General features: G+C 37.1%; 1 protein-coding gene across 3 annotated transcripts; it reads left to right on the plus strand.

Moving 5' to 3' along the window:
* Positions 1-4: 4 nt before the first annotated feature.
* Positions 5-25,366, plus strand: LOC112050225 (uncharacterized). Of its 3 annotated transcripts, XR_008250915.1 has the most exons (7): positions 5-300; positions 1,814-1,934; positions 2,236-2,468; positions 2,913-3,590; positions 3,856-4,012; positions 17,205-17,451; positions 18,005-18,144. XR_008250915.1 is itself a non-coding variant. In XM_024088441.2 (6 exons), exons 2-6 carry the CDS (start codon positions 1,908-1,910, stop codon positions 21,168-21,170), a joined length of 1,317 nt encoding a protein of 438 aa, XP_023944209.1. In that variant the 5' UTR covers positions 8-300; positions 1,814-1,907; the 3' UTR covers positions 21,171-25,366. The 3 variants fall into 3 exon arrangements, 2 of the variants coding, with proteins under 2 accessions (XP_023944209.1, XP_052738087.1); XM_024088441.2 differs by lacking the exons at positions 17,205-17,451; positions 18,005-18,144 and adding an exon at positions 20,949-25,366 and having other exon boundaries at positions 8-300; XM_052882127.1 differs by lacking the exons at positions 5-300; positions 1,814-1,934; positions 2,236-2,468; positions 2,913-3,590; positions 3,856-4,012 and adding exons at positions 12,631-15,967; positions 18,390-18,539; positions 18,996-19,885 and having other exon boundaries at positions 18,005-18,254.
* Positions 25,367-25,408: the final 42 nt, after the last annotated feature.

A 25,408-nucleotide genomic window follows, 5' to 3' on the forward strand; every position in this document is an offset into this window, starting at 1 on the left:
CATGCGTAGTACGCAGTGCTGGGGCTTGCACATGCGCTGCGGATACTTCGCGTACCACCCAGCCGAGTTGTCATTATTATTTTAGCAAAATATACAGAATATTTATAAATAATACGAACTTTTTTCAGTGTTAAGAGATAAAGTTAACCAATACAAACTAGGGTTTATAATTGTGCGTTATTTAGTGAGGTTACGAATAGGTGCTGTGTGTATTTAGTGGTTTACGTACCTACTGTGGCATTATTTAGTGAAAATTTAACATAAATAAGGACAAGGCACACACTGAAATCTATACCTACAGTAAGTAAAAATACCTACGGAACACTTAAATGATTGCACGTACTTATTTTTCAGACCATTTGTGTATAAATAATTTTGACTTAGACGATTCCTACACCAGTATTTTGCCGCATCGTCTACGCAATGCATATTACCTACTCATATGTTTAATATGTCTGCGATAGAAAACACTAAATATGAAACGCTTGGCAATTGTCCGATATTCATCTACTACCCTCTACCACAGTAGATATATTACAAGCAGTAGTTGGACTTCATACTAAAGGTCGAAACGCGAGCTATACCTACGCAGCTCGTACGTGGGGTGATCGTGGGGTGAAGACCGTTGCGACTGTGCCGCGGTGACGAACGCAGTGTATTGGATTTTTTAATTATGACGACTAGGAAAAAAGTTATTATTTTTATAAAGTTTGATTAATATTTTGTATTCTAAAGGCATAATTTAATAAATATATATATAAATAAATGCTTAAATGATAAAATTGTGTAAATAGGTAAATGACGTAAACGTTAATATAATATTATTAAATAATTATTTATTAACTTCTTCATTTAGGTTGTTTTCTTTGATTATTATGTAATACATAGATTTAAATCTTATGACATGTATGTTTTGTATACCTGTATTTTAAGGTAATAAAGAAGTTACGTAAAGAAGTTGTTTGAATTTAACAACATTATTGTGTTGCTCATACTTTAATGTATTTGAATAAAAAAAGTAAAGAGCCAGCTGATATCAATCAATATACCGAAACGAACCCGGTCAATCTCAATTTGTTTTTTGTAGTTCCTTCCCTACATGCCAAGTCAGGGTCAATTTTTTATCGTCTATTCTATAGTGTGGGGGTATCGTTATCGGTATTTTTGTACATTACATAAGGGGTTAAAGTGCTAACATAATCTACGGAACCCTACACTGCGCGTGGCCCAACACGCACTTGACCGATTTTTTATTATTTGGTCACCTAGTGTGGTGGTAATAGATAGATGGCATCACCAAAATAAATATATGAAGGTCCTTCAAGATCATTGATTAGTATCAGCCTTATTTAAATCTACCAATCAAAAAACAACACGCATTTTATTGATCACTTCCTATTTTACTACAATTTACAAAGTATTTTATTTGTTTATTTAAAAAAAAGTATATTTACAATCACATAACTAAATGGAAACACAAAGTTGGCAAATGTAATTAAAATGCTGGAGGCATGCAGCCCTATCACATGTTTACGGAGCGCGCGGCTGTAGGTATTTATTTCAAAAATATGGCCGAGTTATTATACTGCTTGTAATATATCTACTGTGCCTCTACGATGCGTAATCGCATGTTGATATTATAATAAAAGACGTGTATCTTAATCTATACAGCTATAAATTTTAAGTTAATAATAATTTCCTTCTTTATTTTATAAAACCTGTTATTTATATTATTTTTTAATCCTGTTAATAAAATTACTACTTCCCTACAGACATATTAAAATGTTCTAAATACTTACTTTTATTTTTTTAGATGAAATTCTACAGTCCCCACTTCCTAGAAGAGATGTACAAGAAGACACCGTGAAAGGCACTCGGGCTATGCTTTTATTTACCTATCACGCCCAATGGCTAAGATTCGGCGGGATAAAGTAGTGAGTAGACTGGGATTAAAGATTTTACATTAGTTAGATATAGAAAGTGGAAAGAGTACCTATTTTTTATAGGAAGTATATATCTGAAATAGGTAGATCTCTGGAAATAGGCATTTTATGAACTAGCGGACGCCCGTGACACTTCGTCCGATCTCAGACCTCCTTAATCCGGCCCTGTTGCAAAATTCGTTCTTAGCGCACGTCTAATACCTGTAAACTACCTCTCTGTCATATTTCATAATTGTACAGCTTTTTTATATTGAGAAAATAGATAACTAGATGAACAATTCCGATTGTCCAGTGGCGCTGGCGCTGCCAGTGGAGCGTAGTGTCGCTGGTGGCGGTCGCGCTGGTGGTGTACAACGCCGCCGCCAACATGTGGCTGCTGAGCCCGGCGCCGTGCGTCGGCCGCAGCACCACGCCGCCCGCCGACCTCGCCACGTGCGAGCCCTGCGCCGACACCGCCGCGCTGCCCGTGGACGACGACCCCATTGCGCGCCTGGACCTGCGCCTGGGCCGCTGGGACGGCTCCAGGTCAGTAGCGAGCGAACCGTGATACTCGATGACAATAATGCGTGTAATACTGTCAAGCATCAAGATAAACATACATTTCACTGCGCGATGTAGGTATATCAACATAAATGTATATGGAACGGAATGGTACGGGATCGCTTCCCGTTGTCCTTCTGACACGTATCTTTTAAACTAGGCAACAGATTTCATGCGGTTACCATCAAGTTACTTGTAGATTGTAGAGATACAATGTCCTGGGCGTTGTGCAAAATGTCTGGTGTGTTAAGACAGTCCATTTTATACACATCAAATTTTTTATCTTCTGACACAAGCGCCAGAAAGTACGAATGTTAGATTTTAATACAAAATATTTTAATTCAAAAAAAAGGTTTAGTAAGTTTATCAGATACGAATGATCATATTTGTAAGTGTAATTTTTAACTGTTAACAAGATCTTTTTTCCAGGTCGTACCGGATGTTCGATTATGCAACAGTCGGTGATATGTACGCGGAGATATCAGCCAATCACCGCGTCTGCCTAGCCACCCAGAGCTCCATAGAAAGGCTGCACGAACTTCTTAGGATAGCGGCCCATTGGTCTGGACCGATCTCCGTCGCGGTATTCGTGGCAGGAGATGAGCTGAGGCTGTTGCGAGCATTCGTGACTTGGCTGTCACGGTGCCGGCCAGAAGTTTACGCGAGAATGGCCCTGCATGTAGCTACGCCGGTAGAGAGGCCCGGCTTACATGGGAGCATGCCAATATGGGCGAGGAACTGCAAAGTGTCTCCTCTGCCGTTGAGAGACAGAAGAGCCGATACAGTCGCTTGGCGTGCGCGCCATCCCTACCCACAGAACCATTTGCGAAACTTAGCGAGAAGAAACTGCCATACGCCTTATGTGTTCCTGGTAGATGTGGACATAGTTCCGTCTGCAGGGATGGCGGACGCGTTAGATAACTTCTTGGCCAAGACGCCAAAATGTCCTCTGTGCGCATACGTGGTGCCCACGTATGAGCTCGACAAGCGAGTGGCGACGTTCCCCGCAAATAAGTCAGAGCTGTTGAGATTGTCGAGAAATAAATTGGCAATACCGTTTCATATGAAGGTGTTTATTTACAACCAGTACGCTTCAAACTTTACAAGGTATTTTATAGTAACTTTTTACTAATTATTTTATTAAATAGAAAGGTCTTTGAACTTTCCAAAGCTAATTTAATCGATAAGTTACTATCAGAGTAATACAGCGTTATCCAAGTTGTTATTGTAGCCCAAGTCTGGGCTTCTTAACCCTATAATCAACAGCTGTTTAACCTAAATCAATAAACCAAGTAATATGTTTAGTTCCTCAGTAGAATCAGTAAACAGTAGGTATTTATGGTAGATATTTGATAAAATGATTTTGTTTTAGATGGGAATCGTCAGGGGGTAATGAAACCCTAGAGACACATATCAGCCATAACGTCACCAACTTCGAGTTGCTATACGAGCCCTTCTACGTGGCGCCCGACACCGTGCCGGCTCATGATGAGAGGTTCCTGGGCTACGGCTTCACCAGGAACAGTCAGGTAAGGATATATATAATTAATTTTGTTGGATACAGACTATAGACTGATGGTTGTATCACATCTAGTCGACCGGTATGAAATGTTTTGCGTCAACATTTTCTGTTGCAATTAGTTAAAGTGTGAAATGCCCTTTCGGCGTCCGTATTTCCTGTCACGTAGGATTTGAGATTAGGTACATGATACATTAAAGGATAACCTCTACGCATGCGTGTTCTAACTGAAATCCAATCATTGTATATCAGTCGAATATTGTAATCAAGTGCAAGTCTATCAAGGAATGGTAAAAAAATAGAAGAAGGTGCAATATTTCAACAGGTTTGATATATTATGAACAATTGAACAATGCATGTTCATAAAATACGTTACATTTGTTATTTGTTACGTTACATAATTTCGATAGTAATAATCATAATAGAGATTAGTATTTATGGCTCTTTGGTAGAGCTTCTTAAGTCGTATTGGGATATACCTAAGTAGGTTGGTAGTACTATATCCCTATATTTTCATTCAGTGAAACAGAAAATACAGTTTTAAAGTAAAACACTCGGTACACTAATTAATTAATTATATTAGTCCTCAAAACAGCATTAGTATATTTCTAACATTATCACATAGATAAGTCACCATCAGATTTAAGTCACCAGTAGATTTTAACAGCTGTCTTAGCTGTTTAAAAATAATAAGGCCTATATAGCGTGACCTCAAGAGAGCACTGAAGCGGTTAACCTAGACAGCAGCCATTATTTCTTCGATGTTCGTAACATTGCAGATGTCCTCGTAACTTTTAAATGTGTCATAAGTATTTATGGTTAATTGGCAGATACTCACCTAATTGTAATTTGCAATTTTGTCAAGCATGCATGCCTTGGTAGTCGTACTTAGAGATTTTTGGGACGGGAAAGTAGGCGCTACCGCCACACTTATTTTACCTCAAGTAGGGTGCATGACGGTGATCCGGTCTGAAGGGTAGTGACTGGTGGTACCTACAGTTGATGCTGGTGAGATGACAGGCCACAAACAACACCTCTTTCACAGGTTTACGGGCGCAAAGTTACATTTTAGGACGTGTTTCTTACATTATTAAATTTTTTTATAATTATTGATTGTCTTCCACTTTATATGGTTTATCGTCGGCTTATTCCGTCGAATATAAAAAAATAATGTTAGGTACATTTTTAAATAGGATTATTTTGACACGCAAATATTGCCTACTTCTATTCGTAGCTGTTCAACTATACAATCAGTTCGACAGAGATGTAAGTGTGGTGTTTTTTTTTTAAATTTGAATTTAACGTTTTAAACTTTTTAAAATTGTGTTTAGAATAATTTAATGATCCGTAAACAATCTTTTTATTGACTTTCAAAGTCCAAACCATCGTGTAACATCCAGTTGTTTCAACGTAACGAAATCACTGCATAACGATAAAGTTATGTCCATTTTCTGGCACACGGCCAGTACAGTCAGCTTGGAGTTACTATTACTAAAAATAAAATAATAATAATATAGGCACTATTGTAGGAAGTACGTATAGTACTTAGTGGTTTTCTGAGTAAAATGAAGATTAAAAACCAAATGAATTAATTAATAAATTAAATCACAATAGCTTTTAGAATGATATATAAATTGATGATCTCAAATGTGAGAGCTGCTTTAAAGGTGTAGATGGGTTCGATCCAAAGTTCTACAATAGAGCTTAGCCGAATAGTCTTCATAATAAACATACTCGTACTTGCGTACCTGCCTTATGAACTTAACTACTTATGATTATGATACTATTACTAAAGTATTAGTTAGAGATATGGCTATAAAGCTTGTACCTATAATTCTCCCTTCAAAGTAAATCTGCATTCATCTTAGACAGCATCGTCACTTAACATCAGATGAGATCGCAGTAAAGAGCTAACTTGTACTCTACCGCCTTGGTGCTGCTAAACTTAACATTTAAGCGTCGTCTAAGAGGTCGATGGATTCCAGTAGGTACCTAGGCTCAGGTTCCGAGCACGTACTTCGAATACTTGCTAGAAGTATTTGCTTGTCCCCTTTACTATAAAAACGCCAATATTGAAAACTAGGTAAGTTACTATAAAAAATATAGAAAAGCAACAGAATTTGAATATTTCCGTGGTTGAGTGTACCTATATTTGACTGTCGTTGGCTGACCCCATTTCGTTGGATATACCTACTTTGAGTACGTGGATTATACCGAGCATTGCTGTACAGATACTCACATGTGAGAAAAACATACATTATACTTATACATACACATACCTACATACAGCTGATCGAACCTGCTCCTTTTTGTAAGACGGTTAAGAAAATAGAAGCAGATTTCTATTTAGTTTCTTTATGTACGTTAGTCAAGGAGACTGCATTATTTACAGGTTTCAGGTGACATCACAGTACAAATTTAATTATTATTAGGTATATACAGATAGGCAAGCAGGAGAGCCGTGATAGCCCAGTGGGTTCGAATCCGGTCTGGGGCATGCATCTCCAACATTTCAGTTGTGTGCATTCTAAGAAATTAAATATCACGAGTCTCAAACGGTGAAGGAAAACATCGCGAGGAAACCTGCACACCAGAGAATTTAAATTTTCTGCGTGTGTGAAGTCTGCCAATACGCATTGGGCCAGCGTGGTGTACTATTGGCCTGACCCCTCTCATTCTGAGAGGAGACTCGAGCTCAGCAGTGAGCCGAATATGGGTTGATAATGATGAATAGGCAGGCTTATTAAAACTATTTTATAATCAAAGCGTGTTTTTTCATATTTTCTGAAACAATGAAAAAAATGTAGTTTCACTAAAAAAAACCTATATTATTGATAAACGAAAATTCTTGTACAAGTAGCATTGTTTTATTGTTGTTTGGAAACCGGCCCACTTCAGTTTTTGTCCGTACAAAATATTTTTTATGGGGAAGTGTACCTACTACCTACCTATGAGTATGCATCCGTTCTACTTTCAGAATTTTCGCGTCTATATGCAGTTTCCACGGCATTACCAAATTCCTTAAATTATTATTGTCAAATCCCTAGATAAATTGGCAGCATTTGACATTAATTTGACACATTTTGTCAAAACCTCTATACTACAGCCTTTCTTGATGAGTAGGTACTGTTTACCAACAAACAAATTAAAAATAAGGGTATAAATCACTAGTCATTTCACACATAATAATAATTATAATTAACGTGTTCTTAAATTAATGAAAATTATTCGATTAATAAGCTTAGAACTATTAGATTTTATAAACAAACCAAACATGATTTAAAATAGATAAGTTATGAAATGACATGCGTTTTCTACCTTCATTTCTAATTTCTTTGTTGCTAAACAGTACTCATTCAGATAGGCAAGGAAAGATGACATTCACATTCACATTCAAAACCAGCGCGCATTTTCAGTTAGCTGACAACCAATGTCATTAAGTAATAATCCGCATTTGCAAAGATGGATCAGTATGAAAATAATGAAATTAGCTTTTTTTCCTGTAGACCGATTAGATATTATTTCGTTTAAGATTCAAATGGAGTAATCTAAAAATGACGATAGTTAGTACATTTTTCATTTCTGTATCATTCTGAAGAGTGGACCCTAATAATCTCAGTATTCCAATTCGACCAAGGAGTCGAACCCATGGCCTCGTAATCCATAACAATTGGATCAACAAGGTAGCTGGAGCATCATTTGCGACTACTAGAATGAACCTAACATTCTAAAATCTAATAAAAGCTGACGTTGGCTCATCGTAAACTGAAGATTTCATATTGTACGGAGCAGCGTCCGTGACAGTCGAGATACAGTGTAGTACAGAACTCGAACATCCCATTTGGCTGCATCTCCGCAACAGAACGAGAGCTTGAATGCCAGACCTTCCTCATCTTATTTTATAATGAAAGTTTGTCAATGCAGGCTCCTAGCATATTATTTATTAGGTAGGTAAGTATAAAGTAGGTAATCACCTATAGACTTCAGACCGTGATGCATAGCAGGTTTCAAGGATCCAGACCCTCAACGGTCGGATTATAATTATAACCGTAGTTTTTTTTATAAATAGTTTTCGCGACATTATTATATCCGTATTCTCGAGCTTCGTAGAAAACCTTTGAAAAACTTTAGCGAAGAATAGCTAAGTGTCTGACAATTGGGAACATATTTTATTATGATACCCTGTAAATATCGTTTTATTGTCTTTCTATTGTCCAACAGTAGAAGGTCTAGAAAATTGCTATTTCCCAAAGCCACCACGGTTCAAACTATAATTGCCTACCGTACCTATTGATCTATGGTAGGCGCAAAGCTAGCAAACTTTATTTTTTTTTAAATGAGGGAGGTCTGACCACGACATGCTCTTAGTCCACAATACAGCGCACGAGAGCATCTCTGGAGAGATTTATAGCTCCAATAACAAGCAGCATACGAGATTCATGGCCAGATATCACTCGCGCTTCTTAGCTTTGCTTTGCAGCAGCTTAGGTTTTGAATTTCAAGCCATCTGTTATATACCTACATTATAAATGACTGAAGTCTTTTATAGTAACAACATGTTTGCTAGGATGTTAATCATCATCATCAAGTCAAATCAATATTCATTTATTTCAATTAGGCATCATTAAAAACCCATATTCGGCGCACTGTTGAGCACGAATGAGAGGGGTTAGGACTAAGTCCATCACGCTGGCCTAATGCGGATTGGCAGACTTCACACACGTAGAGAAAATTCTCAGTCAGGTTTCTTCACGATGTTTTTCCTTCACCGTTTGAAACACGTTATATTAATTTTCTTACAATGCACGTAACTGTAAAGTACCGGTGCATGCCCCGGACCTGATTCGAACCTACGCCCACCGAATTAAAGACAGAGATCGAATCCAATAGGCAATCACGTGTCACGGATGTTAATAGTTAAACTTATTTATAATTGAGCCTCTCTAGGTCTGTCTCGTTGGTCCAATGGTTAGGCTGTGGTTTCAAATTACGAGGTCCCAAGTTCAAGTAGGTATCTGGCTTGGGCTAGGGTTAGTCATAATAACCGACACACACTTGACCGGTTATAAGCTTTTTTATCAGCTTTATAAAGTAGTCTCTGAATTTACCCATGGACGTACAGATGGGTACAGCGAAAATATAAGGGTACCTTGTTGAATACGGAATCCTAAAAACATCAATCCTATACCAAAGCCATACTGGACTACTAGCTATCAAGGACTACTGTTTACCAACAAACAAATTGAAAATGAGGGTAGTCATTTCACAACTAATGATAAATTATAATTAACTTGTTCTTAAATTAAGGAAAATAACATTGATTAATAAGCTTAAAACCATTAGGTATAGTTACTATACTTTGAATAATATTTTATAAAAAAACAATACTTAGTTTAAAATAAAAAGTTATGAAATGATATGCATTTTCTACCATCATTTCTAATTTGTTTGTTAGTCAACATTACTCCTCGAGTATGGCTTAAGTATAAATATACGCGTCGCAGCGACAACCTTGTTATAAAAGAAGTTATGTAAAAGTAGCTAATATATAAGCCCAAAACGTTTATAGTAAATGTTACTCTATTCTAAAACATAAATAGCTTTTCAACTATTACAGAGACCCTTTCCGAAGCCTGCCGCTAACGGACCTTTATAAATTCTCTCGAAGGCTATATATTAAAATTTACAGCCCCGACCAATCGCACGCAACAAAAAGATATTGGGAGCATATCTGGGCGATAAATAAACTTTTTGTCCTCCACGACAGAACGTAATTGCTCACGCCAAAATTTATAGATGGCGCCACTATATTGAAACACGATCCGATTAATGAGTTTCATTCCTCGTCGGCCTCGGACGTTGCCGTCACATAAATTGTCCCAAAAAGGCCAAATTAAAATTTCTCAGTTCCGATAAAATGCTCCGGGATCGCGAATAAAGCGTTTAATATAATAGTTCGTAGTTTTATTACTGGGTACGTAATATTGCGTCGGGCACAAAACGTTTGGTGACCCTTAACTGCGATAATAGAGGGAAGGTACGTACTCGTAAGTTAGAGAAAAGTTATTCGGTGACAAATTATTGACAGAGTGGTACAGGACAATAGTATATTTATTTATTTTATTCGTTCGTTCGTTTCGTACTAGCCGTTGTCCACGACTTTCGTGCTGAGACGTCCACCCGGATGTCTGAGTCGCTCGTCTGTGTTGAGGGTACTTCGCAAAGAATATGTAATCGGACGGTACTTCGCAGAGCTGGCAGAGCTATAGGCGCGGCGACCGGCTAGAGCACTCCCTTCATAAATGCGCGTCTTGATTTGATCATTATTTTGTTTCGGAGCTTTTATAACTGACTTCAAATAATAAAAATTTCAATAAAAAAAATACAACCGACATCAAAACCTAAAAACATACCCAAGGTAGTTACTGTAAATGATAAGTTTTCAATTTTAATTTGAAATTTCGGAAACACCATATTTTTCGATTCAACAGTACCAAAGTAAAGGCCAATTACAGAAAACAATATGTACGAGTGACTTTACTACGTTCACGACTGCAAGACGTCATGTAGCCCATGTAGGCATGGCGGCCGGCCAAATGCTCTGTGCGGGGGGCGGGGGGTGCCGCTCGACTACGTCTTATACTTGCTTCTTCGCGAGAGATAACAGTATGGCAAATGTTTATGTCAATGGGCGTTACGAGTTTTGCGTTTTAGCCAAAATTTGTTTTTGTTCATATCGTTTTCATGTCCATTTTCCATTCTAGAGATCAGCACTAGTACCTACCTATTTTTTTCCCTTGCAAATATTGTACGTCAATTCATGACCTCCTATTACACACATGTTGTCACACCCACACTTTATTGATTGATTATAAATCGTGAAACATTTAAAAAGTCATATTACCACCGCACTGAAAGTGATTCTGGATAAGCGCGTTCCATTTTCGGCACACATTATCAATTATTATTTATATTATATTACAATATCAATACATACATTTAAATGAAATAGAACCGCCTGTCTGTGATTTCTCTGTGGTACTAGCTCGAGCTTTTCTTTAGTCGCAGAAGTCCATTAATGGGACTCTATACACTTTTTTTACGAAGTCAAACTCCGGTTGGCCTCCAGTTGGTCTGGTTGGTCCGGTATCATCATCATCAATGATGATGATAATGATCATCATCATTATTTCCTAGGGTGGGCCTGGCCTCCTAATAGACTTCCATATCGGTAGTCCAGAATCCTGGGGTCAGGTCCATATATGTCTATAAGCCCCCCCCCCCCACCATATACGTCTCTATGCAAGACATAGACCTTTTGTAGGGACTTCCAAACATCACGATATTGAGTCGCCTTCATCAAGCAAACCCCTGCGACTCGCTTGATGTTGTCAGTCCACCTGGTGAGGGGTCGACCCTGCGGTTGGGGTTTAACCAGATCTAACTTTTGAAAATCCCTTTAATCCAGAACGTTCAACTATCTGCGTGTGGTGTGAGCCTACGTTAGACGACAGAAATAGTTCGCTCATAGGCGGGATATTTCTGAAACGCGATACGTGCGGTGAAGCCGCGTGCAGAGAATGCGGAGACGACTCTCCGCCAAGTGTTATAGGAATTCACCAGCGCATGTTTTTTTTTTATCCTTTACAAGTTAGCCATTGACTACTATCTCACTGATGGTGATGATGCAATCTAAGATGGAAGCGGGCCAACTTGTCAGAAGTAAGATGAAAATTCACACCCCTGTCGGTTTCTACAGGACCGGAATTTTAAATCGCTTGGCGGTACGTCTTTGTCGGTAGGGTGGTAACAGACCTGGACCAATTAAGAAAACCTCAATCGGCTCAGCTGGGGATCGAACCCAGGACCTCCGTCTTGTAAATCCACCGCGCATAACAACACGGAGGCCGTCAAAAATTTTCCAAATTGATTGCAATGTGCCATCCTTCTTATATCAGTTGTATTTTCATGTGGCGACCTTTACGATAATGTTCGCTATAATATTCGCAAAGACGGAGTGAAGTGCCCTTTTATTTATTAATTTAAGCCTTTACAATCTAAATTACATAATATTTATTACATGCTATATAGTTATATTTCATCCCACTGCTGGGCAAAGGCCCCTTCCTCTTCCATTGTGTCCTTTCCATAGCTGATCGGGTCCACTATGTACCTTCAAAGGCAATCAGATCGTCTTTCCATCTACTAATTGGTTTGCCTCTTTTACTTTTTGCATCCCTTGGGCACCATGATGTTGTTATACAACTCCAATTGTCATTTGATTTTCTTGTTATATGTCCTGCCCAGTTCCATTTCAACCGCTTTGTTATTTTTCCTACGTCTTTCACTTTACTTTTTAGTCGAGCCCGTTATTTTGCTCAAAGATCTTAAAGTATTTGCGAATGATTGGCGTATAGCGACATAGGAAATATTCTATTGGCGAGACGTGCAATATTGTTTATCTCCTGCCCGGAGACTAAATTTTATCGTTTTCCCTATCTACAACTGACCAATTTTCATGTGTTTGTGTGGATTTCGCTCTTTTTACAAAAACTTTTATTTCTTTAAAGCCATGTTGCTAATAGCCCAACTAATAAATTAGCAAATTAAAATTTATTTTAATTTAAATAGTAAACAAAACTCTCCTCATATACCTAACTTCATTTCCAATCCCGCCGTTATTAGGCCTCCATCCAAACTAGTGCGACGTAAATAGATTTAGAAATTATACAGTTGACCCAGCTTTTTGTTATAGGTTAAATATCTGACTGAACGTTTGGTCCAAACTTTAACTCGGACAGTTTATTTTTATTTAACTAAATCTCAGGACTACTGCGTACTTTGAATAAATCTTTAATGAGAAAGATAATGTAATATTTTTAGGGCCTAAAGATAAAGGTGACCTTTTTGTGACCTCAACAATATTGTTTCTAATTATTATTAATAGAGCGAGAAGCCTTTTATTTTCCCACCTTCATAACTTTTGAGTTAAAACTTTGTCAGCCTATGATCTACGTACCATAGGTCGGCAACTATAAAGCTTCGATAGTTGTCTTGCGTTATGTTTATAATATTTTAGTTAGGATAGTCTAAAAATCATGTCAGAGATATTTAAGGTATATTGTTTGATAATGTTTTTCAAAGGTCACGAAGCAGACCACAGCAAGCTTATACTTTTTTAAAACGACAAACATTTGGCTATCACGTACATTAAGATTTTTTCAGATCTTTGATACATTTTGTAACATCTGTTGATAATGATGTGATACACTGCGACCGTATATAAAATATTAGCCTAAGTCGCGCGGTTTCACTTGGTTGGTTCCCGTTCCCGTAGCAATACGGGGATAATATATAGCCTATAGCCTTCGTCGACAAATGGGCTATCTAACACTGAAATAATTTTTCATTCAAATCGGACCAGTAGTTCCTGAGATTAGCGCGTTCAAACAAACAAACTCGTCAGCTTTATAATATTAGTATAGATTAATAATATTTTCTAAGTGATTGATTGTAGTTATTATCTTCGAATAATCCGCTTCAGTTCATAGCTCGGGCCGTCACGGTCCGATGGCAGGTGAAGGTTATTGAATCATCGGCTGCATTAAACGATACGCCAAACATCGATTTCGTTTGGAGACCTAATCGATTGAAGGCTCGCCGACCATTTATTCGGTTATCTCATCCCAATTACGAGTAAATAGCTTCTCTTGACCTATCGTCGTTTCCGACTCACTTCACTCTTCGCAAAAAACGGTTAGTAGCGACGATTCGAAGTCGCAAGAGAATTTTTTTCAGGGTTTCAAGTTATGAAATATATTTCTATTTGATTATCTTTTAATTGTAGATAATCCAGTTACAATGAAATTTTTAAAATTAATTACATTTCATCTTTTTTAATTTGTAGATAAGCAAAAATTTTTCAATTTAGTTTGTATTTATATGTTTCTATTAGTATTTATCAGATTTAGAAAACGGATATCCTTGAAAGGATTGTAATAAATTAGGAACAGAGAGTAATAATTGTTAATAGTTTCGTAAACTTTATCAAATTTATTACAAATTGCATATTTTCTACGAGTATCTTCAATGCTACAAATTAAAAGGCACCGACAAAAATACACCGACGTCGCTTTGAATTGAACATTTCCAGACTGTTTCAAAAGAAACCAAAGATTAGAAATCTCATAAAGCGAGGAATGTTGCAAGCGATATAATTATTTTCAGACGCCTGTGGAACGGAAGAACTGATACTAAAAATAATAAAATGACGATTTTGTGCCAATCTCCGCCCGTCGCGAATTTACCGTTCCGCTGGAAATCTTTCGAAATATTCCCTCGTTAGAGCTGATTGGATGTTTCAAAGTGCTAACTAAGCTAATCTTCTTTTCTTTTATTTCCAATTTCATCCGAAGGCGGATAGCTCAAAAGATTCATATAATTAAGGCCTTAATGAATTTTACGTTTTTCCTTAACAAAAATAATTGATGGAAAACTTTCTCATTTGTCTTTTCTATTTCATTTCTTCTTGTTTCGTGATTTAATAAGTCCGTAATGATTTTGCCAACAATTTAAAGCTTATACATCTTTATTGTCCCCGCGACATTGACCGCCTGGGATTCAGTTGTATTCTATTTTTCCTTTCGTCCGATGTCAATAAAACAAAGCTTATAAGTTGTATCTTTCTTGTTTATAATTTGGTTAATTAACTAATTGAATCTTTGAAATATTTTCTTGTTTTTGATTCCCTTTTTCTCCCGCTCCTTGTTATGTATGTTGTATGGTATATATGCGGTTTGATACTACGTATTTTTCTTAATTTTCTTCTAACTTTCATCATTAACATGTTTATTTAAACGTCAATGATACAACAATAGAAGGGGAGCGACGAAAGACAATATGTTGTTTAATTTATTCCCGTTCGTGATCTAAGGCCAAAAGACTTTGTGCTTTACGTATTACAGCAAATATATCCACCAGATGTTGCTGCGTAACGGATTTATTTTCGTCAAGGCGTGTGAAGTTTTGCGTCAACAGTGACGATGGCTATGACGGCAAACGTTTGATTTCTTATATTTGTTGCAACTATTTAATATACTCGTATTATACACAATAATCTCCTGACCGAAATTAAGTAAAGGTCAGATCTCATAATGCAGCAGTTGAATTGAACATAGTAGACGGCAGATCTCTCGCAGTTAATAATATATATAAAGATTAATAATATTATTAATTTTGGCGAGTTTTACTTTATTTTTTTTTAAATGTTTACCTAATACATTGAGGACAGGGACATTAAGCATGCCTATTTGTGTTACCAAGTCAAGTTTGTTGGTATCAAGTCTCATCTTGTGTTTCGATCTAATAAAGATTGTCGGTAGAATTACTTACACATAAAGCTTAGCATTAGGTTCTCAGGTTGCGAAGGGCAGTGCTGAGTGCATTGTAGGAGGTGTAAAATGAGGCTTTATTATAGGCGTATCATGGCCTAAGACGAAAGAAGCTTCTGAATGATAACAAAGCATCGTTATAGAAACTCAGTCATTTTACCATTTACATTTAATCCATCATAATTTTTATTAGATTTGAGTCTACTTGGATGCACTTTGATCACTTGGGCCACCACAATTAATGTCCGGTCCTTATTCTAACTTGCTGCTGTTCTGTGTTTCGCCAGTAACCAGCAACCTCGCAATAGTCGTGCTATGACACCTAGTGCAAATGTTCGTACCTAACTGTTATAAAACAACAATAACTGAAGTATGAAAGTTTTGAAACCCCGAAAACGGAAGGTCACGACCGTGACTGCAGTGCAGCGTGTGAAATTTCTGATTGCGGTCAAGTGTTGGGTAACTGCTGCGGCGGGACCTTTGCTCAGTTGTCGCAGGTCCCGCCAGCAGCCCGCACCGCTCCGCCATGGCTTGGCCGCTGCTGTGGGTGCTTCTGTGTCTGGCCACTGTTGGCGGTAAGTATTCATTTTGTCATATTATCTAATCTTGTTTTTGCTATTTAAAGAACATGGTTTGTTTTCTGTTACTTGTATGTTAAATTCTGTTTCTCGATGTTTGATTGATGATTTTTATTTCTTTTTGATATTATGTTTTTGAAACAATAAACGTTTTAAAATTGAATATGTCATATAAATTGTCATCCCCCATTCAAAGAGGTGGAACTAATGCATGATCTTGATGATGACTTGACTTCCTAACGGAATTACTTATAGACTTCAAAATTAGTTAAGCTAATTACAAATAGGGCTGATAAAGTAACTTGTATTCAGAGCTCAGGATTTTCGCTTATTTGGAAGAGATAAAAGCATAAACTTATAGTATCTACAGTACATCAGTACCGCTGCCAAGATATCAGAGGCAGGACTGACGGCCTTACATACTCTACGTAGGTTCGGTACTCTCCGGAAAGGAGTCCTATCAACATTTCCTAATTTAGACTGCAACTGGGATTTCGAAAATTTGGAGAACTACATGAATAATATTTTTTTTCTATGAGAAGTAAGGACTATTGTCGTATTTCTATGACATTACAATGGACAGTGGTGAAAGACGATGCAGTTACTTAATAACAAAGTTTTCCATAAATATCAGTGTCCCTAATTACAGGATTTATACTTACTCGTTGATGACATAACTCAGGGACATGTCATTGATTGTAATGAAGTAATTTGATATTTTTTATTATTAAAAATGATAGATCTAGATTGCATTGGATAAGAGAATCATAATGATTCTCTTATCTAATGCGATCTAGGGGTGTGAACTCGATGGAACCCCGCCATAATCTGGCCCTAACCCTGTCTGACTATAGCCCATTTGACCTGACACAGTCTACATCCTTGAATATACAGTAATTAAAGCGACGAATTTTCACTGTGGTTTTCAGTTAGGTTTTTGTTTTCTGTGGGACAGAAAAATGCATATTCAGTTGACATGCCTGACTGGGATTTTGTTTACCGACCTACAGAATGAAATTCGTCTACATTCTCTGCTCAAAACAACCTCGTATGCAGTATACACAGCGACGAAAAATTTTCTTTTTCTAGACGGTGTTTCTTTTTTTCGCTCTGTTTTCTCTTATTTTTATGATTTGCTCTTTAAGGTTGGCGTATTAAAATTTAATATATTTCTTTACCATATTTTGGTAAATAAACATTTTTCCAAAAAATGTACTGATTACGAAATTTTTAGATCTCCAAGAGACTGCCCAAGGGGATGATGCTCAGGATACCCAGGTCACAGCATCAGAGGATGAGTTGCAGGATGTTGCCCTGGAGACGGCTTGCCCCGAGCTCAGCGGACAGATCATAGGAGGCAGACCCAGCTCCGTGACCCGCCACCCGTACCAGGTGTCCATGGTGATTAACGGCAACTCCTTCTGTGGCGGGTTTATTATTAGCAGGGACTATGTACTTACGGCTGCGCATTGCGTTCAAACGTAAGTATCAATTATTAGCGTTATTTAATTAGCGAGTATTGTATTTAAACTGTCTCGTTGATTTAGTGGTTAGCCTTTATGGCCACAAGGTCCCGGCTTGGAATCCTGGATCAAGCCATGAGATACAGAGTTTTTCTTTCTTCTAAGAAATTTTCGGTTAAAATTCTGAGTTGGGAAGTTGGTAGTGACTCCCCCTCGCGCCTCGGAGAGCACGTTAAGCCGTCGGTCGCGGTCATTGTGAACATCTGACAATGATCGTTACCCATTCCCATTGGAAGGCAAGAAGGTTATCAAGGTCAGACTTCAACTAACTGAAACCCCACGGTATTAACCCGTAACCCATTCATACGCGTCGCCTGATGAATGGGTTACGGGAACGTTTCGCAATCGCAACCCAGCCAGAGGCACCCATGCATCAGGTTCTCTTCCTTCTTATTTAAGACAGGAGGCCTGACCCTGTCTGTAGTGGGCAGTTAAAATAGGCTGATAATGATCATATTATACTCGTAGTTAAAAGCTTATGGAACAGGCTTTAATGTCGCCGACTGTACAGTGCGGTCCCCGCCGCCATCCGCGTGCGAGTGGGCAGCACGCGGCGCGACCGCGGCGGCAGCGTGGTCAGCGTGTCGGGCGTGTCGGTGCACCCGCTGTACGGCCAGCCGCAGTTCGACCACGACATCGCCGCGCTGCGCCTCACCAACCCGCTGGTGTTCGGCCCGGCCATACAGCCCATCCGCCTGCCCAACCCGCGCCAGGCGGTGCCGCTCGTGCGCCTCACGGTCACTGGATGGGGTCTCACTGCTGTTAGTTTGATTATTTCAATTTTTATTAGTCCGTTTTCAAGTTTTTTTAGTCCTGTTTTTAGGGCTTTATATTTGAATGTGATTTTTTGTTTGTTTTTTATTACCTCATTTACGTTATACCTCATCCTCCTCTAGCCAGGAGGACGGCGCATTCCCAGGAACATGATGGAGGCTGTAGTGCCGGTGGTGCCTCACTGGCTGTGTAGGCTGTCGTACGGCGACTCGCTCACCTCGAACATGTTCTGCGGCGGACACTTCCTCATAGGCGGAGTGTCTTCTTGTCAGGTAACACATGTCTCATATCTGTAGCTAGGAGGATGGCGCAGACCCTGGATCATGAAGGAGGCAGATACAGATGCTGAAGCAACTGTCGCATTTAAAAAGAAAGAAACATTTATTACTGAACCGCATCTAGCAAAGCTATCTTACTCGTAGCATTAATGTGGTGATTGGCCTTGGATTGACTTCTTCTTTAGCTTAGGCATTTCACGGTCAAAGTCCAAGATGGACGAATAGCAAAATGTAAATTGAAATTTTGTCAGCCCATGCTCCTGGCATAATTAAAGCACACGGTAGGTTCAGTTTGAATCATAGCGATTTTAGGAGAAAGCCTTTACCGTTGTTCGATGAAGGGTTGCCACTTATTTCAAAATTGTAACAATGCTGCTTAATATTAAAGGGCGAAGATACCATTCAAGAAGTTGAGTCTGTATCTTAATAAATATTTGTTTTAATTTGTAGGGAGACTCCGGCGGGCCGGCCGTGTTCCGCGGGACAGCATTCGGCATAGTCTCGTTCGCGCGGGGCTGCGCGCTGCCGCTGTCGCCCACCGTCTTCAGCAACGTGGCCGCCTTGAGGGATTGGGTCACGCAGATGACCGGCGTCTAGCCACCGCGGTGTAGCGAGCGTACAGGAGGCGGTTGCGCCGATGCTAACCTAGAGAAATCTTTATAACAAGTCAATAGAGATGGCGTGTTTTGCACTAGAAACTATAGAAAAAGTTTTGCTGACAGACACTTGACTTTAGAAAGTCAAGTGGAAATACTCTACGCAGTGTGAGGCATAGGTACATTCCTTTTAATACAACGCCTACTTAAAATAAATGAATATTGACTTGACTATTATTGACTATTGGTACACTCTAGGTGTTATCGAGCGTAAGACGAAATGTACTTAGTTAAAATTTTCAGTATCGAGTAGTAGCTGATTACAAGAATTACGTTTCTATTGAATCACTTGAGCTTGCGTAAACGCCATTTCGTTAACTTTTTAATAAGATTTCTTTGGTCCGCGTGAACAATACCTCTGACCGAGTCGTATGGTATGCGAACTGTACGATCGCTAAACCGTGTCGAAATCAATATAGCTTTTATATTTAATGCAGCAAGGTTGAATATAGAACGATAGTGTCTGTGATATAAATAGGGAACAAATATTTGGGCTGCGCGCCTCTGCTCCGTTTATCGACTGTGTTTATTTATTTTTGTTACTTTTAAAATAAACTTTACGTAATAATGTTGTTTTCTTTGTTGTCCACCAAATGCTTTCCTTTCTATTGAATATGATATTCTTTTAACAATGATAATATTTATGTGACGATATAATATTATGTACTAGCGAACTATTATGTATGTACATGTTAACTAACTATCTATAGCACTATAGGAACTATAGCTGTATATGTTGCTCAATAACCTCCCCTATCTATTGGTAAAAGTCCTATTTAAAATTGATTCAGACCTTCTAGAGATTAATTAGCACGGACAAACAGACAGATGAACAATTGATATGGATTCAAAAATTATTCTATAATTATGATATCAATTATAAGTCACATATTATGTAAGTACTTCGACAAGCTATCAATAAGTACCGAAAAATTGCTGTAGGTAGGTACATAGACTTTTTCGACCAGATTTTACCAAAAATTCATTTTTTTTTCAGTTTTGAGTTAAGGTATTCTACAGACTCAGGTTTAAGTAGTGAAGATTAGTAGGTACATTGCTTTGTTACGTGAAGGCAATCGATTCCCTTATTACGAGTAGGTTTGATATTATAATAGCCTCTTTCATAAAAAGTACTTACACGTAGCTACACTGATTGTAGCCTACCTTTGTATAGGCACCTACGTATTTAATGTATTAATACTACTTTTTTTTATATTCTTTACAAGTTAGCCCTTGACTACAATCTCACCTGATGGTAAGTGATGATGCAGTCTAAGATGGAAGCGGGCTAACTTGTTAGGAGGAGAATGGAAATCCACACCCCTTTCGTTTTCTACACGGCATCGTACCGGAACGCTAAATCGCTTGGCGGTACGTCTTTGCCGGTAGGGTGGTAACTAGCCACGACCGAAGCCTCCCACCAGCCAGACCTGGACAAATTAAGAAAATCTCAATCTGCCCAGCCAGGAACCCAGGACCTCCGTTTTGTAAATCCACCGCGCATACCACTGCGCCACGGAGGCCGTCAAACTTACTTAGTATGTGTATCACTCAATCCACATGTAAATTATTTGAAATTGAATTTGAAAGGTTTTGACTGATATTACAAACAACTGTTTCGCGTAAGAAGAGACGAATATAAACCAAATACCTAAACGTATATTGCTAAGAACTTCAAGATCAAGATCTCAGAGAAAGCAAGAAGGTAGTACCTATCTAAAAATACCCGTATCACTAATTCCCGCAGGTGTACGAGATGTTCCTCATGGGTTTCCAGTTCAAGGTGCTGTCGCCCATCTTCACCATCCACTGGGGGCTGCAGGCGCGGCGCACGCGGCCTCTGTGGCGGGAGAAACAGAACGAGAAGAACAGAAAGCACTTCGAGACCTTCAAACGCGAGCTGTACGCGAGATACAGGCGGGACCCGCTGCACCTACTGAGGAGGCCTCAACAGGCTAAGAAGACATAGGCCTCGCAAGGCCGCCCAGAACTGGCCGGCCTGTTGACAACCTTTTCTATATTTCTACACTTCTTTTAAGCCCCGAGTGTTTCGACCAAGAGATGTGTGTTGTGTCAGTGAGTTGGTTTTCAGCAAATTATACTCTCTCTCTCTATAGTTAGCGGCGCATACAGCTGTTGTTTGTATTAATAATTTAAGAGATGAAGAAGAATAATAAGAAACATATAAAATATAACTTATAACTAATACAAACAAAAAATGTAAATAATATAACAAAAAAAGTAAAATTTTTAGACACGCAAAGACGGCCTTAAGACGGTCTTATAAATGACATACCTAAAAAAAATTAACAAAAAATTGTAACTTAAGACATATTTACTTAAGCATAATATCCATTCTAATATAAATTAATAAAATTAAAATAGTTGTTATAAACTTACCTACCATCATTATTATAGAATTATAAACATAAGGCAATCAGGGAAAATCATGGAATTAGGATATTTATCATATTTTTAAAGTCGAAAAGTTCAACAGCTTGTGTGGCAGTATTTCCTTCGTCGTTTAAGATACGTCTTGCACCTCCAACTTTGCAGTTATGTGCTTTTTAAGAAATTAAATAATTAAATATCACGTGTCTCAAACGGTAAAGGAAAAACCATCGTGAGGAAACCTTCACGTCTGAGAATTTTCGTAATTCTTTACGCGTGCGAAGTTTGCCAATCCGTATGCGGCCAGCGTGATGGACTAAGGCCTCACCCCTCTCATTCTGAGAGGAGACTCATGCTCAATAGTGAACCAAATGTAGGATGCTAATGATGATGATGACGATGAAAGAAACGTCTACATAGGCGTGGATTTATATAGATAGACAAATTATTATTAACGTTAACTGTAGCGAGAGAGTTTACGCAAGCGTTCTTTACTTTATGAAAAGTGCTGTGTGTCTGACAATCATCCTATATCTATGGTCTTCCACCTGACTTTACTCTGTGAATTTACGTTATCCATGTTAAAAGTATGTTTAAGTTTAGTTTTAGTGACGGAATGATGTTGTTAGTTAAATTTTAGTGCTGTAATGACATTGTACCAGTAAGTCTACAGATTATTATGATAAATACCGTGATGTTGATAGTTTAGTTTTTGTAATGCATTGATGTTTAATGTTTAGAGCTAAGCTATTTGCTATATCTACTTAATTGTTTAATTTTTCTAGTGAATTTTTTTTTGTTATCTATGTACCTATATTTGTATTATATTGTTTTAATTTTATAATGCAATTATTGTTTTGCTACTATATATTTGCAAATATACTTCATATTTGAATATTTAGCATCAATTATAGTTTAAGTTCAACTTTAAGTAGGTGTTCGTTGATAGTACAAATTGAATTCACGCACAATATTGTCTAATTCATGCGAAGAGTCCATATCTACAAATTATATGTGAAATCATACAATGTTGAAGATATTGAGACAGATTGACATATTAATATGTATACCTAATTATCATCACATGCCAGTATTCAATTTGGTTATCAATCTATAATTGATTTCCAAGAAAATTAACCGATGTAAGGCAGCCCTTACACACGTTTAATTTAGTTAATAACTTGTTTTATTGTTAAGCAACTAATCATTTAATACATTTTTTGGATTGTTAATTTCTTTATTAGGTAGGTATATCTAGTTAAAACAGCGAAGTAAATGTAATATTTTACATACACTCGTACCTATTATGATAGATTTTAATAAATTTAATTCAATATAAATATATATAAAACATTATTGGGTTTGAAAATCGGCTACAAACGTTATAATTTTCTCGTAACGGATTAGCAACAATAATTTATTTGTATGGTTTAGTTGTGGTGTGACATCAAGGCAATACTTGTGATTAAATGCGCAAGTTTTTTTAGAATTACACGAAGTTATTTACAACTAACAAATTTTGTAAGTTTTGTTAATTATTTTGAAAACTAGTACATAGATATTTTATAAACTAATTTTCGAGTTAAAATAAATCTTAAAACAATTAATGATTCCATCAACCAATTATTATGAATGTATCTTATGTCATAATACATATTTAAATTTTAAATTATGGTTTAAATATATTTTTATTTACTAACACAAAGTTAATATTATCTACGAGTACTTGATAATAATTATTAAAGACTTGCAAAGACTCTGACAGGTGAGATACCTAAAAATAATAGTATAATATTTAGTAAATGTTTAGTCCGTAAGTAAATACTTATATAAATACATTCCTAAAACCTGAATTCATCTAAAGTGTCTAAAGTTTATATAACACGTAACTAATAACTTTATCCTGTTATTTAACAATCGACAGACGAACTATTATCATTATGAGTAGACACACTACCACGTCCAAACATAATCTATACTAATATTATAAAGCTAAAGAGTTTGTTTGTTTGTTTGTTTGATTGAACGCGCTAATCTCAGGAACTAATGGTCCGATTTGAAAAATTCTTTCACTGTTAGATTGCCCATTTATCGAAGAAGGCTATATATTATTTCCGTATTCCTACGGGAACGGGAACCACGCGGGTGAAACCGCGCGGCGTCAGCTAGTCTGTTATAGGTACCTCGTAAATGTATTAATCACACATTTTATTGTTTAAATAACAGTAATTAACTGAACGTTTCAAATTTAATGCTTCAATACTGATTCTCGCATACTTACTGTTTTTTTTTTATTATAATAATTTTATTGAACATGACTTCTTTCCTATTCTACTTTCTCCTAAGCTAAAAACCGAAACCGAAGATACTCAATAGTTGCTCTTCTAAAATAATAACCAATCTCTATTTCTACAATAATACATTATTACTACATTAAATTATTAATTACTAGCGGACGCCCGCAACTTCGTCCTCTCTTAGACCTTTTTAATCCAGCCCTTACAGTAGCATCGCTGTAAAAATGGAGAAATTTCTCCTGTTTTCCCAACATTTCGGTTCACTGCTCTGCTCCTATTGATCGTAGCGTGATGAAAAGTATACTATAACAACTATAACCTGAACAGGAGTATGAAGAATATTGAAAACAGACAGACAAAAAATTTTACTGATACATTTTTGGGATCAGTAAGTATCGATCACTAATCACCCCTGATAGTTATTTAGGAAATATATTTCATATGCAGCCTTGCCTCCAAGCTAATAAATCTCACTACACAGACACGATGCAAATGAAACGGACGCAACGCAACGCGACACGACGCATGACGCGAGCCGTTGTAATAAACTATAGACCACGAGACTAGGTAATGAAATGAAAATCATAAAAGTTAAGGAAATATAATAGTCGCTCGCCCTCGCAATATTAAGTTCATTCAGCGATGCATTTAAGTAATCAGTGGCTTGTGTTCACGTTGGCTTAACTATACTCGTAGTATAACTTGTACATATGTTTTCTGTGTTAAAATACAACTCAGTAGGTGTCTTTCGCTAGCGTTGCGTTGCGTCGCCGTCCCGTGCCACGCAGTGTCGCATAACCTTAAGAGCAGTGTTTTTGATTTTTTCATCACAAACCAGTCTAGTTGTTAAAATTAAGGTGGGTAATAGATAGATATAATTATATATCTAATATGGATAATACATATTTATTATATTTATGATAAGAATAGACAGTATTGCATTGTTTTGTAGGTACTTATCTAATATTTTTATTTTATAATTTAATAATTACAATTTTAGAATATTTTATTTAGTTTTTATACAATATGTTAAGGCGAGTTTCGAGTATACAATTAATTATATCATAATGATTTGACACAGGTACCATTTCCCCTATCCTACTTACAGGTATGTATGTACCTACTTACCTACTATATTAGAACATGTTGTCTTGTACCAAATCCTAACAACTAAATTGTTAGGTTACTACTAACTACCTAAATAGTTTTAATTGGTTTAAATATAATTATAATATTTCTACACGTATTATTGTTGTATATTTACAGTATTAATTATTATTTATTTGTTACAATATTGCTATAGTTATAGGTATAGGTATTGTAAAAATGTTAGGTATGTATGAAAAAAGCACAATATTCTTATTTTGTTGTATAGTAGATAAACCACTGAACTAAAAAAGCAATCTTTATTGCTCTGTAAGATACCTAAACAATGTAGTTGACAATTTGTGTATATAAAATTAAATAGCTATGCATATTTGGACTTTTATTTCATGGCAAAATATTTTCCTGGTAGGCA

This window comes from Bicyclus anynana, chromosome 6 (assembly GCF_947172395.1).
Source record: "Bicyclus anynana chromosome 6, ilBicAnyn1.1, whole genome shotgun sequence".
NCBI classification, from domain to species: domain Eukaryota; kingdom Metazoa; phylum Arthropoda; class Insecta; order Lepidoptera; family Nymphalidae; genus Bicyclus; species Bicyclus anynana.